The sequence below is a fragment of the Eptatretus burgeri genome, chromosome 9 (genome assembly GCF_056783735.1).
Source record: "Eptatretus burgeri isolate ZD-2024b chromosome 9, Ebu_testis_v1, whole genome shotgun sequence".
Taxonomy (NCBI): Eukaryota; Metazoa; Chordata; class Myxini; order Myxiniformes; family Myxinidae; genus Eptatretus; species Eptatretus burgeri.
The window spans coordinates 106,699,389-106,714,388 of NC_140969.1; the positions used below are offsets into that span (position 1 = coordinate 106,699,389).

Below are 15,000 nucleotides of genomic sequence, written 5' to 3' on the forward strand. Positions count from 1 at the left end.
GTATATCAGTGTGTGTCAGTGTGTGTGTATATCTCACTGTGTGTGCGGATCTATATCACTGGGTGTGTCAGTGTGTGTGTATATGTCAATGTGTGTGTATCTATATCAGTGTGTGTGTCAGTGTGTGTATATCTCAATGTGTGTGTGTATATCAATCAGTGTGTATATATCAGTGTGTGTGTCAGTGTGTGTATGTCAATGTGTGTATGTCAATGTGTGTGTGTGTGTGTGTATATCAGTGTGTGTCAGTGTGTGTGTATGTCAATGTGTGTGTGTGTGTATGTGTGTGTGTGTATCAGTGTGTGTCAGTGTGTGTGTATGTCAATGTGTGTGTGTGTGTGTGTGTGTGTGTGTATCAGTGTGTGTCAGTGTGTGTGTATGTCAATGTGTGTGTGTATCTATATCAGTGGGTGTGTCAGTGTGTGTATATCTCAATGTGTGTGTGTATATCAATCAGTGTGTATATATCAGTGTGTGTGTCAGTGTGTGTATGTCAATGTGTGTATGTCAATGTGTGTATGTCAATGTGTATATATCAGTGTGTGTGTCAGTGTGTGTATGTCAATGTGTGTATGTCAATGTGTGTGTGTGTGTGTGTATATCAGTGTGTGTCAGTGTGTGTGTATGTCAATGTGTGTGTGTGTGTATGTGTGTGTGTGTATATCAGTGGGTGTGTCAGTGTGTGTGTATATGTCAATGTGTGTGCCAGTGTGTGTATATATCAGTGTGTGTATATCAGTGGGTGTGTCAGTGTGTGTATATCAATCAGTGTGTGTATATCAGTGGGTGTGTCAGTGTGTGTATATCAATCAGTGTGTGTATATCAATCAGTGTGTGTATATCAGTGGGTGTGTCAGTGTGTGTATATCAATGTGTGTATGTCAATGTGTGTATGTCAATGTGTATATATCAGTGTGTGTGTCAATGTGTGTATGTCAATGTGTGTATGTCAATGTGTATATATCAGTGTGTGTGTCAATGTGTGTATGTCAATGTGTGCATGTCAATGTTTGTGTATGTCAATGTGTGTATATCAGTGTATATGTCTGTGTATATGTCAATGTGTGTATGTCAATGTGTGTATGTCAATGTGTGTATGTCAATGTGTGTATGTCAATGTGTATATATCAGTGTGTGTGTCAATGTGTATATATCAGTGTGTATATCAATGTGTGTATGTCAATGTGTATATGTCAATGTGTGTATGTCAATGTGTATATATCAGTGTGTGTGTCAATGTGTATATGTCAATGTGTGTATGTCAATGTGTGTATGTCAATGTGTATATGTCAATGTGTATATGTCAATGTGTATATGTCAATGTGTGTATATCAATGTGTATATGTCAATGTGTGTATATGTCAATGTGTGTATATCAATGTGTATATGTCAATGTGTATATGTCAATGTGTATATGTCAATGTGTGTATGTCAATGTGTGTATGTCAATGTGTATATGTCAATGTGTATATGTCAATGTGTATATGTCAATGTGTGTATATCAATGTGTATATGTCAATGTGAGTATATGTCAATGTGTATATGTCAATGTGTGTATGTCAATGTGTATATGTCAATGTGTATATGTCAATGTGTGTATGTCAATGTGTGTATGTCAATGTGTATATGTCAATGTGTATATGTCAATGTGTGTATGTCAATGTGTATATGTCAATGTGTATATGTCAATGTGTGTATGTCAATGTGTATATGTCAATGTGTGTATATGTCAATGTGTGTATATGTCAATGTGTGTATATGTCAATGTGTGTATATGTCAATGTGTGTATATCAGTGGGTGTGTCAGTGTGTGTGTATGTCAATGTGTGTGTGTATCTATATCAGTGGGTGTGTCAGTGTGTGTATATCTCAATGTGTGTGTGTATATCAATCGGTGTGTTTATATCAGTGTGTGTGTGTCAGTGTGTGTATATGTCAATGTGTGTATGTCAATGTGTATATGTCAATGTGTGTATATGTCAATGTGTATATGTCAATGTGTATATGTCAATGTGTGTATGTCAATGTGTGTATGTCAATGTGTATATGTCAATGTGTGTATGTCAATGTGTGTATGTCAATGTGTATATGTCAATGTGTGTATGTCAATGTGTGTATGTCAATGTGTATATGTCAATGTGTGTATGTCAATGTGTATATGTCAATGTGTGTATATGTCAATGTGTGTATGTCAATGTGTGTATGTCAATGTGTATATGTCAATGTGTGTATGTCAATGTGTGTATGTCAATGTGTATATGTCAATGTGTATATGTCAATGTGTATATGTCAATGTGTGTATGTCAATGTGTATATGTCAATGTGTGTATGTCAATGTGTATATGTCAATGTGTGTGTATGTCAATGTGTGTGTGCCAGTGTGTGTATATATCAGTGTGTGTATGTCAATGTGTGTTTGTCAGTGTGTGTGTGTGTGTATGTGTATATGTAAGTCAGTGTGTGTGTGTATATCAGTGTGTGTATGTCAGTGGGTGTGTCACTGTGTGTGTATGTCAATGTGTGTGTATGTGTCAGTGTGTGTATATGTCAATGTGTGTGTGCCAGTGTGTGTATATATCAGTATGTGTGTATGTCAATGTGTGTGTATGTCAATGTGTGTGTGTGCCAGTGTGTGTATATGTCAGTGTGTGTGTGTGTATATCAGTGTGTGTATATCAGTGTGTGTGTGTATCAGTGTGTGTATATCAGTGTGTGTCAGTGTGTGTATATGTCAATGTGTGTGTGCCAGTGTGTGTATATATCAGTGTGTGTGTGTGTGTGTGTATGTCAATGTGTGTATGTGTCAGTGTGTGTATATGTCAATGTGTGTGTGTGCCAGTGTGTGTATATATCAGTGTGTGTGTCAGTGTGTGTATATATCAGTGTGTGTATATGTCAATGTGTGTGTATGTCAATGTGTGTATGTCAGTGTGTGTATGTGTATATGTATGTCAGTGTGTGTATGTCAGTGTGTGTGTATGTGTATATGTACGTCAGTGTGTGTGTATGTGTATATGTACGTCAGTGTGTGTGTATATCAGTGTGTGTGTCTATCAGTGTGTGTGTGTATGTCAGTGTGTGTATATCAGTGTATGTGTGTGTATATCAGTGTGTGTATGTCAGTGTGTGTGTGTGTGTATATCAGTGTGTGTATGTCAGTGTGTGTGTATATCAGTGTGTGCGTATGTCAGTGTGTTTGTGTGTGTGTATATCAGTGTGTGCATATGTCAGTGTGTTTGTGTGTGTGTATATCAGTGTGTGCATATGTCAGTGTGTTTGTGTGTGTGTGTGTATGTCAGTGTGTGTGTGTGTCAATGTGCGTATGTCAGTGTGTGTGTGTATGTCAGTGTGTGTGTGTGTGTGTGTATGTCAGTGGGTGTTGTCAATGTGTGTGTTTGTCAGTGTGTGTTGGTGTGTGTGTATGTCAATGTGTGTCAGTGTGTGTATGTCAGTGTGTGTGTATGTCAGTGGGTGTTGTCAATGTGTGTGTTTGTCAGTGTGTGTTGGTGTGTGTGTATGTCAATGTGTGTCAGTGTGTGTATGTCAGTGTGTGTCGGTGTGTGTGTATGTCAGTGTGTATGTCAGTGTGTGTGTATATGTCAGTGTGTGTGTGTGTGTGTATGTCAGTGTGTGTCTATGTCAACAGCTCGTTGATGAAACTCGTATCGCTCGAAAACAACGTTCACCTTCGGCATGAAAAAGGTTGTTAACGCACCGACAACAGCAGAGTACGTGTCCCTATCAACTGGGAGGGTATGGAATAAACGCTGCCCTTCAGTTCCTGGGCAGTGTATAAGTAATGCGCGCTTCCTTGCATCAGAAAGTGCGTCGTCATTTCCCGCCACCATGAAGTTCTCGAACATGCGCATCCATGAGGTAAAAGGTATCGAAGGCTCACCCGGACTTGTTAAGAATGCAGCAGGTGGTGTAAGAGCAAGGTGACCCATCCTCGTCGTCGTCATGTCGTGTAGTAAAGTCAGCCAACATGTAACTCCTTTAACTCAACCGTTTTTAATGGCGTCTCCTGCTCCACTCACTCCACAGCTCTGTGACGTCACTATCGGTTCCGCCTCGTCAGTTCTGGTTCATCATACATTCATTAATATTCATGTCACATGTGACATGGAATATTGCGTATAATTGGGTTATTCGGTCATGAATATTAATTATGTGGGTCATGTGGTTATATCGTGTAAGATAGTTGGTCACGTGACATGTACCATGTTTCTGATTGGGAATGTAAAATTTCACACACAAGGGATTCAAGGTTCATCTATTTTGGGGGAGACGGACTGAATTACACAAACAGTAGAACATTTAATAATATTTATTTATGTAGAGAAATAAATTATATAACTGTATATAAGACAATATAAAAAAAACATCGGTAAACGCATGTCCGGGAAATGGTTGAGGACACGATTAATGCCGGGTTGTTGTTTTTTTTTACAACTAAAATGGCCACCAGTCTACCAGTCGGACATCTTTGATCAAATGGAAAAATAAAGTGAGGTACACGTGTACGCCATCATACGAGGTGCTTGTGTAGAGTTTGAACAAAATCGGACCATGCATGTTCGAGAAATTGTTGGGTCACGTTTAAATAACAAAATGGCCGCTTGTCGTCGGCCATCTTGGATATGATCTCCAAAAAGTAATGACGTACTTATGTCTCCCATTATGTGTTGTCTTTGTGCCAAGTTTGAACAACATTAGTCTATACATGTCCGAGATATGGCTGCGGACGGACGAACGGATGCACAGAAGGACGAGACCCAATCCATAAGTCCCCGTTTCAGACTAAGTCCAACGAGGGCTAATTGATTGGCCCTTCATTGAAGGCATATGAGCCATTTCTTGGTTCCTAATATATATATATATATATATATATATATATATATATATATATATATATATATATATATATATATATATATGTATATATATATATATATATTTAAGGATCCCATTCACATTCTTGAATGAGTGTACTCCTTAATTGTTGGTTAACTTTGTTCCCCAGATGGTAACTTAGAGTTTCTGCACGAGAGGTTTCTCTCCTTGGAACCAGGTCTTTCAACCTATGCAAAGGAGCCAGAGAAAGTAAGTACCGTACACCAGCATTTTCACAACTACCTCTGCTGCTGTTGTTATTTAGCAGATCAACCAAGGAGGCATTCTTTCATTCCTGTGCAGTGTGTAGGACCCCTTCGGGAGCTCCTGGCCTTTTTTTTTTTTTTTTTTTTGTATACCTTGGTCGAGGCTCGTATGAGAGCTAACACACAACTCACAGCAAGGAGGCATGAGACAAGAGGGGCGGGAGTGGAAGGGACAAAACATTGGGGAACAGACACAGGTGAACTGTGGAAGGGAGAGGGATGGGGATGGGACGGGGAACATGGCGAGGGGAAGATGGACATTAAAGGGACTTTCAGGAAGGAAAGCAGGAGAATTGAAGGAAGTGGGCTTGGGTGGATTATCGGGGGTAGAAAAGATCGAGGATTTGGATGGGGGAAGATAAGAGGTGGTGGTGACCAGCTGTTTTGAAAGCCTGGAGGTAAGAAAGGGAAAGAATAGAGTGATGAAGTTTATTCCAAAGGCGGGAAAAAGAGGAATGAAAGAGTGAAGATGAGCAGTGATTCGTGATTTTGGTAGTTTTACCAGAAGGGGGTTGTTGGCGGACCTTGAGCGCCCTGTGGAAATGTGGTTGGGACAAATCACAGAGAGAGCAGGGGGGGCAAGGCTGGAGAGGAGTCGGTAGAAGACAGAAAGACCACCGACCAACCTGCGGTGATTGAGTGAGAGGCCCAAAGACTCAGCTTCATTGCGGGAGATGCCAATGATCTTAAAAGCCCTGGTTTCGACAGCGTGAAGTCGAGAAAGGTGGGAGGCAGGAGCACCAGCCCAGAGGGGAGAGCAGTACTCCATCAGGCTACGGACAAAAGCTTTGTAAGTGGTCAGGAGCTCAAGAGGGCCGAGGAAGGACTTTGCACGACGGAGGATTCCCAGTCGGCGACTGGCTTTTGAGGCAAGGTTGGAAATGTGACTTTCCCAGGAAAGGTCATGGCAGATAGTGAGACCCAGAAGCTTGAAAGAAAAGACTTCTTCCAGAGGATTGTTGAGAAAGTGGATGGGGGTTTTGTAAACGGTCCTTTCGAAGAGACATAGTGAGAGTGTGAGATTTGTCTGGATTGAAAGACATGTTCCACGTGTTGGACCAGTTTGTGATTTTATCCAGATCTGCAGTGAGCGAAGAAGCTGCTGCTTGCCGGTCTGAGGGATGACAGATGGTACGGCAGAGGGTGGAGTCATCGGCAAAGAGAAATAGAGGATTTTCCAGAGAGTCCGAGAGATCATTGATGAAAACCAGAAAAAGAACAGGGCCCAGAACGCTACCTTGAGGAACTCCAGCCTGCACAGGAAGAGGGGATGAAAGAACTCCATTTAGGGCCACACGTTGACTGCGACAGGAGAGGGAAGTCTGCGAGCCATGAGTGGAGATGGCCTTGAATACCATGGGAAGAGAGTTTGGTGAGTAGGGCAGGGTGCCAGACTGTGTCAAAAGCACGTGATATGTCCAGGGATACGGCTCGGATTTCCTGTCTGGCATTGAGGACCTCCATCCATTGATGGGAGAGCAGTAGCAGCATATCTAGGGTAGAGTGACCTGGTCTGAAAACCAAATTGATGATTGGAAATCAAGCCATTGGAGAAGAGGAAGGATTTCATGTCTGAAGCAATGATGGATTCCATAACCTTGCTGATGATTGGGAGAAGGCTGATTGGTCTGTAGTTACAGGGATCTGTTTTTGCACCTTTTTATGCAGGGCAGTGATGTTAGCAGATTTCCAAGCAGATGGCAGATGACCTTGGGAAAATGAGAGGGTGAATAGAACAGAGAGAGGGTGAGCAAGAGCAGAAGAGCAGGCTTTGAGGACACGTGGGCTGATGCCGTCTGGACCGGTTGCAGAATCTGACTCGAGGTTTGAAAGCAAGCTCTCCAACCTTGTCAGGAGAAAAGGATACAGAGTCCAGGGACAGTTGGGTGCGACTGGGTAAAGTGGGTAGAGATAGTGATGGGTTTGGGACACAAGATTTAGCTGCAAACACCGAGTTTAGACATTCAGCTTTATCACGTGTGGAATCAGCAGTGCGGCCATTTGAGGTAAGGGAGGGGATGGAGGGGGAACATACACCAGAAACAGATTTGATTAAACGCCACCAGGATTTTGAGGAGGGAGAGAGGTTTGAGAGTTCAGACTTCAGATGAGAAAGATGTTGTTTTCTGGCTCTCCTGAGGGCAGCTACACACTTGTTCCGAGCTTTGTGGAAAGAACTGAGATTGCTCCTCAGTTGGGTTTGCTTTCCATGAGGCAAAGGCAAGTTGTTTCAGGACAACTGCCTCGCCACAAGCTTCAGTAAACCAAGGGCGGGAGGAAGGGTAAGACAACTGAACACGAGAGGGGATAAATCTGTGCATGAGGGAGAGCAAGTTTCTTTGAAAGAATTCCCAGGATGAGTTGATGTTTGAGAAAGTAGTGATAGGAGACCAGTCTGTAAGTTTGATGGCTGCTCGGAGACCCTGCCAGTCGGCTTGAGTGAAATGCCAGACTCGACGGCGGTGAGGTGGTTCTCTGATAACAGCCAGAGAGATGTCCACTTTAACAAGGACGTGGTCAGAAGAACCAATTGGAGCGAAGGAAGAGCAGCAGATATTGTCAGGGAAATTTGTCAAAATCAGATCCAGAAGAGATGGAGTACCATTGGTTGAGATCCGGGTCGGGAAGTTGACCGATTGAGTCAGTCCCAATGAGTCACAGAAAGCTTTTGCTGATGTCCCATGGCAGGTGAGAGAGGTACCCACACCTAGCCAACTGGCGTGATGACAATTGAAGTCGCCACATAAGAGGAAGAGAGAGTTTGGATGAGAAGATAGAAGATGGTCCATGTTTTCGGAGAGTGAGGTGTAGATGGAGTCATCACTGTTCGGTGGACGGTACAGTACACATATAAACATGAGGTGGGAGTGGAGGGGAAGCCGAAGCCAGAGGTATTCCTGGGGTGTGGGGGAGTGAGAGCAGTGCAGGGAGAGTGAGGAATAGAGTCTTTGATGAAGAGAGCAACACCTCCACCAGGACGAGGCTCAGGTCTGTCATACCGTAAGAGGGAGTAACCAGGGAGAGATACTTGGGAGTCAGACACGTCTTGGGAGAGGAAAGTTTCTGTTAGGCAGATAATGTCTGGTTTGTCAGTGGCAACCTGCATGGAAAGATCTGAAAGGTTTGAGCGAAGGCCCCGGATATTTGAGGTCCACACTTTTAATGAAGAGGTAGGGGAGGAGGCTTTGGGTGCAGGAGGTGGAGGGGGCGGGGGAGGGTAGGACGAGGGACGAGGGGGGAGGTAAGGAGGGTTGCTGAAGGAGTGTGGGGTATTGCAGAATAGCGAGGGGAGGGGGCCGAATGAGGAGGAGAAAAGGCTCTGTGGTGCTGGGAGAGAGGGGGGACAAGAGACAAGGAAGATGGCAGTTGAGTATTTGAGGAGGTGGAGTGAAGAGATGGAGGTGAGAGGGCAGTGGAGGGAGGCAGGTTGGTGGATGAGAGGGGGGGCAACTTAGAGAAGGAAGAGTGAGGGGGATGAAAGGTGGGAGAAAGGTGAGGGGGAATTTTTGAAAGAGGTGAGAGGGAGGCTTGGAGGGAGAAGAGTGGGATGGTTGCTTTGAGAGTGAGAGTGAGGGGTGAGGGGGTGAGTTGGCACTGAAGTTGGAAAAAAAGAATGGTTGATGGAAAGCGAGCATTCATGGCAAACTGTGGTTTTTAAAAGTTTTAGGTCAGAGATGCGATTTAACACAATTCTTGATGGATGCAATGAAGGCGAATTCAGAGCATGGAGAGAAGAAGCGCTGTAATAGTTGGATTTTTTAGGCAAGGAATGAAGGAGAGGTCGAAATGAAAGCAGTCTGTTGAAATAGCAGAAGAGTAGTGCATTGTGAAACAGTAAAGAGTACCACATGTGTGAGAGAGGAAGATGAAGCATCATAAGATCGTTTTTGTTGTTAATAATAATGTATGAGAGAGTTCAACAGATTAGGTCATGGAAATGTAAAAAACAAAAAAAAAAAAAAAAAAAAAAAAACGAGGAAGACGAGGAGGAAGTTAAGAGGAAGAAGAAGTAGCAGAATCGGGAGAAGGTGAGCGTGTTGTTGTTGTTGTTGTTGTTGTTGTTGTTGTTGTTGTTGGGTATATTTTTTTTTTATTTTTTTTTTATTTTTTTTTTTTGAGATAAGAAAGAGATTAGTTGGGAGAATGGGGGATGTTTGGAAAGTGGGGAGGATGAAAATTGAAGGTAATGGGGAGGATAGAAATTGAAGGTAATGGGGAGAAAAAACAAACAAAACAAAAAAAAAAAACGATCGAACACCAAGTGGAACCGGTAGGCCTCAAGCCTAGGACTAGGCCTCAAACACCAGGTAAGAATGTCGACATAAATACTCACAAAATAGCACGATTTTTGAAACAAAACCGAACTAGGAACACACATTAACATGTAGGTGAGAAAATTAAACAGTTAAAACGGGACAAATAACAACCGGAACTTAACTTTGAGAATGTCAGCAGGGAGCCCCGAAGGAGACCTCTTGCCGCTCAAAACCGGAACCGGAAGTGAAACCTTTGCTCAAAGGCATGTTCCACCTCCGCAGTGGTCGCGCACACCATTAGCTCTGCTCGCAACGGCAGGGCTCCGCTTGTTACCCACTCATCGTGCCCATGCCCTGCTGGAGCAGGTGAGCTCATCAATGCAAAAAGATCTATGTTATTTGAGAAGGGTATTGTCGCAAGATCAAAGGCACAGGTAAAAGATATACATGATGAGATGGACACAGACACCATGTGCACGGTGCAGGTGCGAACGTGCATCTCCAAATGGCAAAGGGATGGTTGAAGAGTTCACCTTGGCGTTGTGTATGTATACGAGCCCACGGTGAACTAGTACCTGGTGCATCGATGGCAAGCGAGCCACATTTCATGCGTTTGACCCGTTTTGTTTGTGGTAACTCAGATGGATGGGAACTACGATCAATTTTTTAAAACACAATGTTTCCCTTCTATTGCACTCGTGAGGATTGACAGAGACTGATCGACCAGGGGGTGTGCGTGTGTGTTACATTACCAATAAACTTGTAGAGCACTCACCAAGTTTATTAAGCACTCAAGCAAGCACTCCATTTGAAACCATCGATAAGGAACGGCTGGTTTGGCAACTGCTACTTGGTAATGGAACGCACACACACCCCTGCAGCTGGAGCGACCTGTAGCCGAGATGCAAGGTATCCCTGCAATCAATTGGCTGTGTCTGTGACGTCATGAGCTTTGTCTCACCGAAGGCCACGTCACCACCCTTCAGGATTCCACGTGTGGTATCGCTTCCGATCACGTCTCGAAAACAAATAAATAAATAATCTGCTTTCAATTCCAAACATCCCTTCTCTCATCACCTCCAACTTGCCATGGATGACGTGTCATGAGCTTATCTAGACTATACTCATTGTGTTTTTACCTCCGCCCACCGAAGGGGGACAGGAGTTACGTTTTAACCCCTGTCTGTCTGTCTGTCTGTTTGCTACTTGCAAAAATTGAATCTTTTTCAAGTATATTGATTGGTCGTGTGCGTTATTCTGTCTGTCTGTATGTATGTTACTTACAAAATCGAAGATTTGCAAGTCCATTGATTGGTTGGTCGACTTTGTTATTCTGTCTGTTTGGCTGTCTGTCAATCACCTACAGGTCACAATTATAAACCGAACGTCATGAAATTTACCGAGTTGTAGAGGTAGTCTCAACTGAGAAGCTTATTGATTTTGAGGTCGAATTTCTAAAATCGTCATTTTTCATCCAATTGACTTGAAAGCTGACCAGGACTTGCATATTGGGTCACTGAATTGGGAAACCAACCATTTTTGAGGGCAAAAGGTCAAAGGTCAACTCAAGGTCAACATTCTAAAATCGATTGTCATCATTAAAAAAAAAGCTTTCATCCGATTGACCTTAACTTTGATTAACATAGTCATTTTTAATCTTAATGAAATGGACAATTTGATGTATCCATGAAAAGTTTTTTTTTTTTTGGTTAGGGGGGGGGGGTATTTTTTTGCAAGTATTGTGCTGAGCATGACATGTGGCTTGTTTGTCTGTCTGTCTGTATGTCAATTGCCTTCAGGTCACAATTTTAAACTGGTCTTCATGAAACTTCACCACCGAGTATAGATAGTTCATCATAAGCAAGAAACCTATTGTTTTTAAGGTCAAAAGGTCAACACAGGCCAAAGGTCAACGACTTTGTCTAGTTTCCAAAATCCTCAATTTTTATCCGATTCACTTGAAATTTGAAGAGGACTTGCAGATCAGGTCACTGAATTCAACGAACAAGTATTATTGAGATCCACATAGGCCAAAAGGTCAACTTAGGCTAAATTTCTCAAATCACCAATTTTCATCCGATTTATTTGAAATTTGATGATGATTTCCATATTTTTTTGTCACTGAATTCAACCACCAATTATTTTTAGGTCAAATTTGGTTTAAGGATTTCACAAGTATCATGCTTTGCACGAGGTCTTTCTTGTTACTTGGCAAAAGAAAATAAAAATTTTGACAAGTATGTTGATCGCTCTGTTTGTTTGTTTGTGTGTGTGTGTGTGTGTGTGTGTGTGTGTGTGTGTGTGTGTGTGTGTGTGTGTGTGTGTTTGTTTGTTTGTTTGTCTGTTCGCTCACCTCCAGCCCAAACTGCTCAACCGATCATTCTGAAATTTTCAGAGATTATTGTCACCGACCCTGCGACGGTCACGCATTGAAGTTTCATAAAATTTGGTCGACCAAAAAGGTGTACATAGTCCAATAGACAAATTTGAGCCAAATCTTCTAAAATCCTCAAATTTCATCCGATTGACTTGAAATTTGAAAACGATTTGCATTTCAGGTCAATTAATTCAACTACTAATTGATTTTAAGGTCAAAAGATCAACACAGGCCTAATTCCTAAAATTGATAGATAGGGCCAAAGACTAAATATATCCCGATATCTCAAAAAGTTGTCGACGAGTTGAATCGGTGACAAGAACAAGCGGATTGGATTTTGGTTCAGATCCAGCCGATCAGTGGGATACAAAATGTGAACTGTTCCACCTGGCAGACGTACGTGCTCTACCGAGTTCCGTTCTACTTTGTGCTGTTTTGTCAAGTTGGCATTCTCTGAGTGATTTTTCATTTGTTTGTTTGTTTGTGTGCAGGATATCTCAAAAAGTCATGGGCAGGTTGGGTGTGTGATAAGGACGAATTGATTTGGTTTTGGTGAAGATCCAGATCCGGCTACTAGAATTTTCCAAGTGATTCTTTACCATTGAGAGATATTGCCAAAAACGATAAATAGCACATCTCACAAAAGTTATGGACAGATTCGGACAAAAACTTAGCGGACAGGTTGGGTGTGTGAAAAGGATGAATTGATTTGATTTTGTTGAAGATCTGAATCCGAATCCAGACGGAGGTATGCACTCTACAGAGTACCCTTCTCGTCTTTCCATATTTGGTAGTGTGCAGTGTGGTTGCTGTTTTTTTATTATTTTTATATATGATAGTGGATGGTTACCACTGCAATGTGGTTACCTTATTCCACAGGTAAGGAGAGAATTTCTCCACTCACCCTTCATCGTCAACAATGACAGCGTCGCCATCATGAATGGAAGTGATGAAGGTAACTTGCACCACCTGAATAACATGTAGGAGATCATGACATGTAGTGTTAATTTACATAATCTTTGGCTTAACTGATGAAGTAAATACGATGAAGCATGATAGCTGGTGCAATTCATTGATTTGACAAACAACCCATTCATGTACGGGGCTGCCACATCAAGGCTGCGAACCTCTTAATAAGATGCAAAATAATTGGAATTGCACCTTACAACTAGATATCTGCAATTACCAAGGGTAAGCCTTCCCCAGCACTCGCAACACAATGATGGCCATATTTTTTTTTGGAACACCATATGACCTTGACCCTCAACATTTAGGGATAGAGTGTAAATTAAGAAAATGTGTCTTCATCTACAATCCATCCATACAACTCAACATCATGAAAATCAGAGGAAAATTATTATGATCAAAAAGGTGTTTTTTGTTAATTAGGTCACAAACCATTATCTTTTCTAACCTCATTAACCCCACCCCACCCCAGTCCAGCCTCCTTCCAAATTTCCAGTTTTCCATCCTGAGAGTTTGCTTCTGTATTCATCTTGTCCAACCCATGCATCCTCCCCTACCCCTCTTTCCTCCCCACATCACTTGTTTGCCCAACTCTCCCACTATTTTGTCCTTCAACCATGCTGTTGGTGATTTCCACCCTCTTTCTGCTGTTCCTTTTGTTCTGTTGCGTACTGATCCATTCAGTGTTCAAGCTCTTCCATGAACCTTCACTTTGTATCTAAAATATAAAAAATTACACACAAACACACGAATGAAGGTAGACACTTTGACACCTGTTCGGTTTCCGAAAACCCACCCACATGTGGAGATCGAAGCCACCAACAACAGTAACTTGCATGCACGCGCGCACACACACACACACACACACACACACACACACACACACACACACACACACACACACACACACACACACACACACACACACACACACACACACACACACACACACACACACACACACACACAGAGGTCAGGTATGGGAGCATACTCCAGAGCAGTGCATCACTGAGTCCACTTTCCATCGGTACTCCAGAGGCCTATGTCTGGCCATCCCCCAGGCAGATGCCAGGCCCATCCCCATCTCCTTGAGATGCTGATCAACCTGCTGCAACCATGAGGCACGGGGTCGGCCCATTGGCCTCCCACCCATGAGGCTCCCTTGCTGAGAGAATCTCGTCAGCAGCATCAGTGTCAGAAAAACAAGCTATATGTCCATACAGCCTCTCAAAAGCTGTGATCTCTACATTCGCCGCTGGTTCCACCCACCCGCTTGATTCTGCCTGCCTTCTCACATGCTGACTCTGCCTTCTCCACCCAACCATCTGATTCCGACTGCCTCTCGCCGCTGGCACAACCCACTCACCTGGCTCCACCTAAAGTTCTTGTTGTAGCAACTCTGAAGTTGCAGCTTAAATCCAGGAGAATGGTACCATCCCAGCCTCGGCTGGATGTTGGCAAGTTCAGGGATAAGCGAGGAGCTGGGTGTTGTGGGGAATCCTCAAGAGTTGTGGAGTGCCTTCAAGACTACCATAATTGATGTTGCTGGTGGATGTCTTGGAACCCACTATCAGTCGAAGAGGAACTTTGTCTCCCAAGGGACACTGGATACCATTGACCAGAGTCGCAGGGCCAGGCTGAATGGCAGAGCTGAGCCGTTCAGGGAGCTGAGGCATAAAATTGTACATGCGCTGATTGCGGACAAGGAGGCCTATGTGCGAATCTTTGAGAGGGTAGAGCATCACCTGTGGATGAGTGATTCTCATCCTGCTTCCAGAAGAGTTTGTGCATTGCATTCATCCAATCTTTCTTCAGAGCGGCTTGACAGATTAAGAGGAAACTTCACCCACATGTTTCCTAAACCTGTCAGATTGACACAAAATTTTCGCCGTCGAAGTTGAGGGTCATCTCCGGCTAAATCGTATGGAGGGAAAAAACATTTATGATGTCATCAGTCAGTCAGTGAAATCATTGATCATTTTCATCAATGATCTATCCGACTCTGGAAAATCCTCTTAATCTCTTTGCTGATGACTCCACCCTCTGCCGTTCCATCTGTCATTTCTCAGACCGGCAAGCAGCAGCTTCTTCACTCCCTGCAGCTCTGGGTAAAATCACAAACTGGTCCAACATGTGGAACATGTTTTTCAATCCGGACAAATCTCACACTCTCACTTGTCTCTCCGAGAGGACCATCCGTCATCCATTCCCTCCATTACCTCTCTTCAATCCCATTCTTCCC

The 15,000-nt window shown here is 43.1% G+C and overlaps 1 protein-coding gene across 2 annotated transcripts in view; it reads left to right on the forward strand.

Annotated features, from left to right (window-relative positions):
- LOC147020868 (ectonucleoside triphosphate diphosphohydrolase 6-like) overlaps positions 1-15,000 on the forward strand; it is a 41,059-nt gene that overhangs the window by 1,457 nt on the left and 24,602 nt on the right. For both annotated transcript variants that reach the window (XR_015061985.1, XM_085896584.1), the window contains exons 2-5: positions 5,024-5,103; positions 5,197-5,225; positions 9,667-9,781; positions 12,672-12,747. Coding sequence is in view for 1 of the 2 variants with exons in the window: in XM_085896584.1 (XP_085752710.1) it covers positions 5,024-5,103; positions 5,197-5,225; positions 9,667-9,781; positions 12,672-12,747 (300 nt within the window). In the remaining variant the exon portion in view is untranslated. The remainder of the gene's footprint in view (positions 1-5,023; positions 5,104-5,196; positions 5,226-9,666; positions 9,782-12,671; positions 12,748-15,000) is intronic.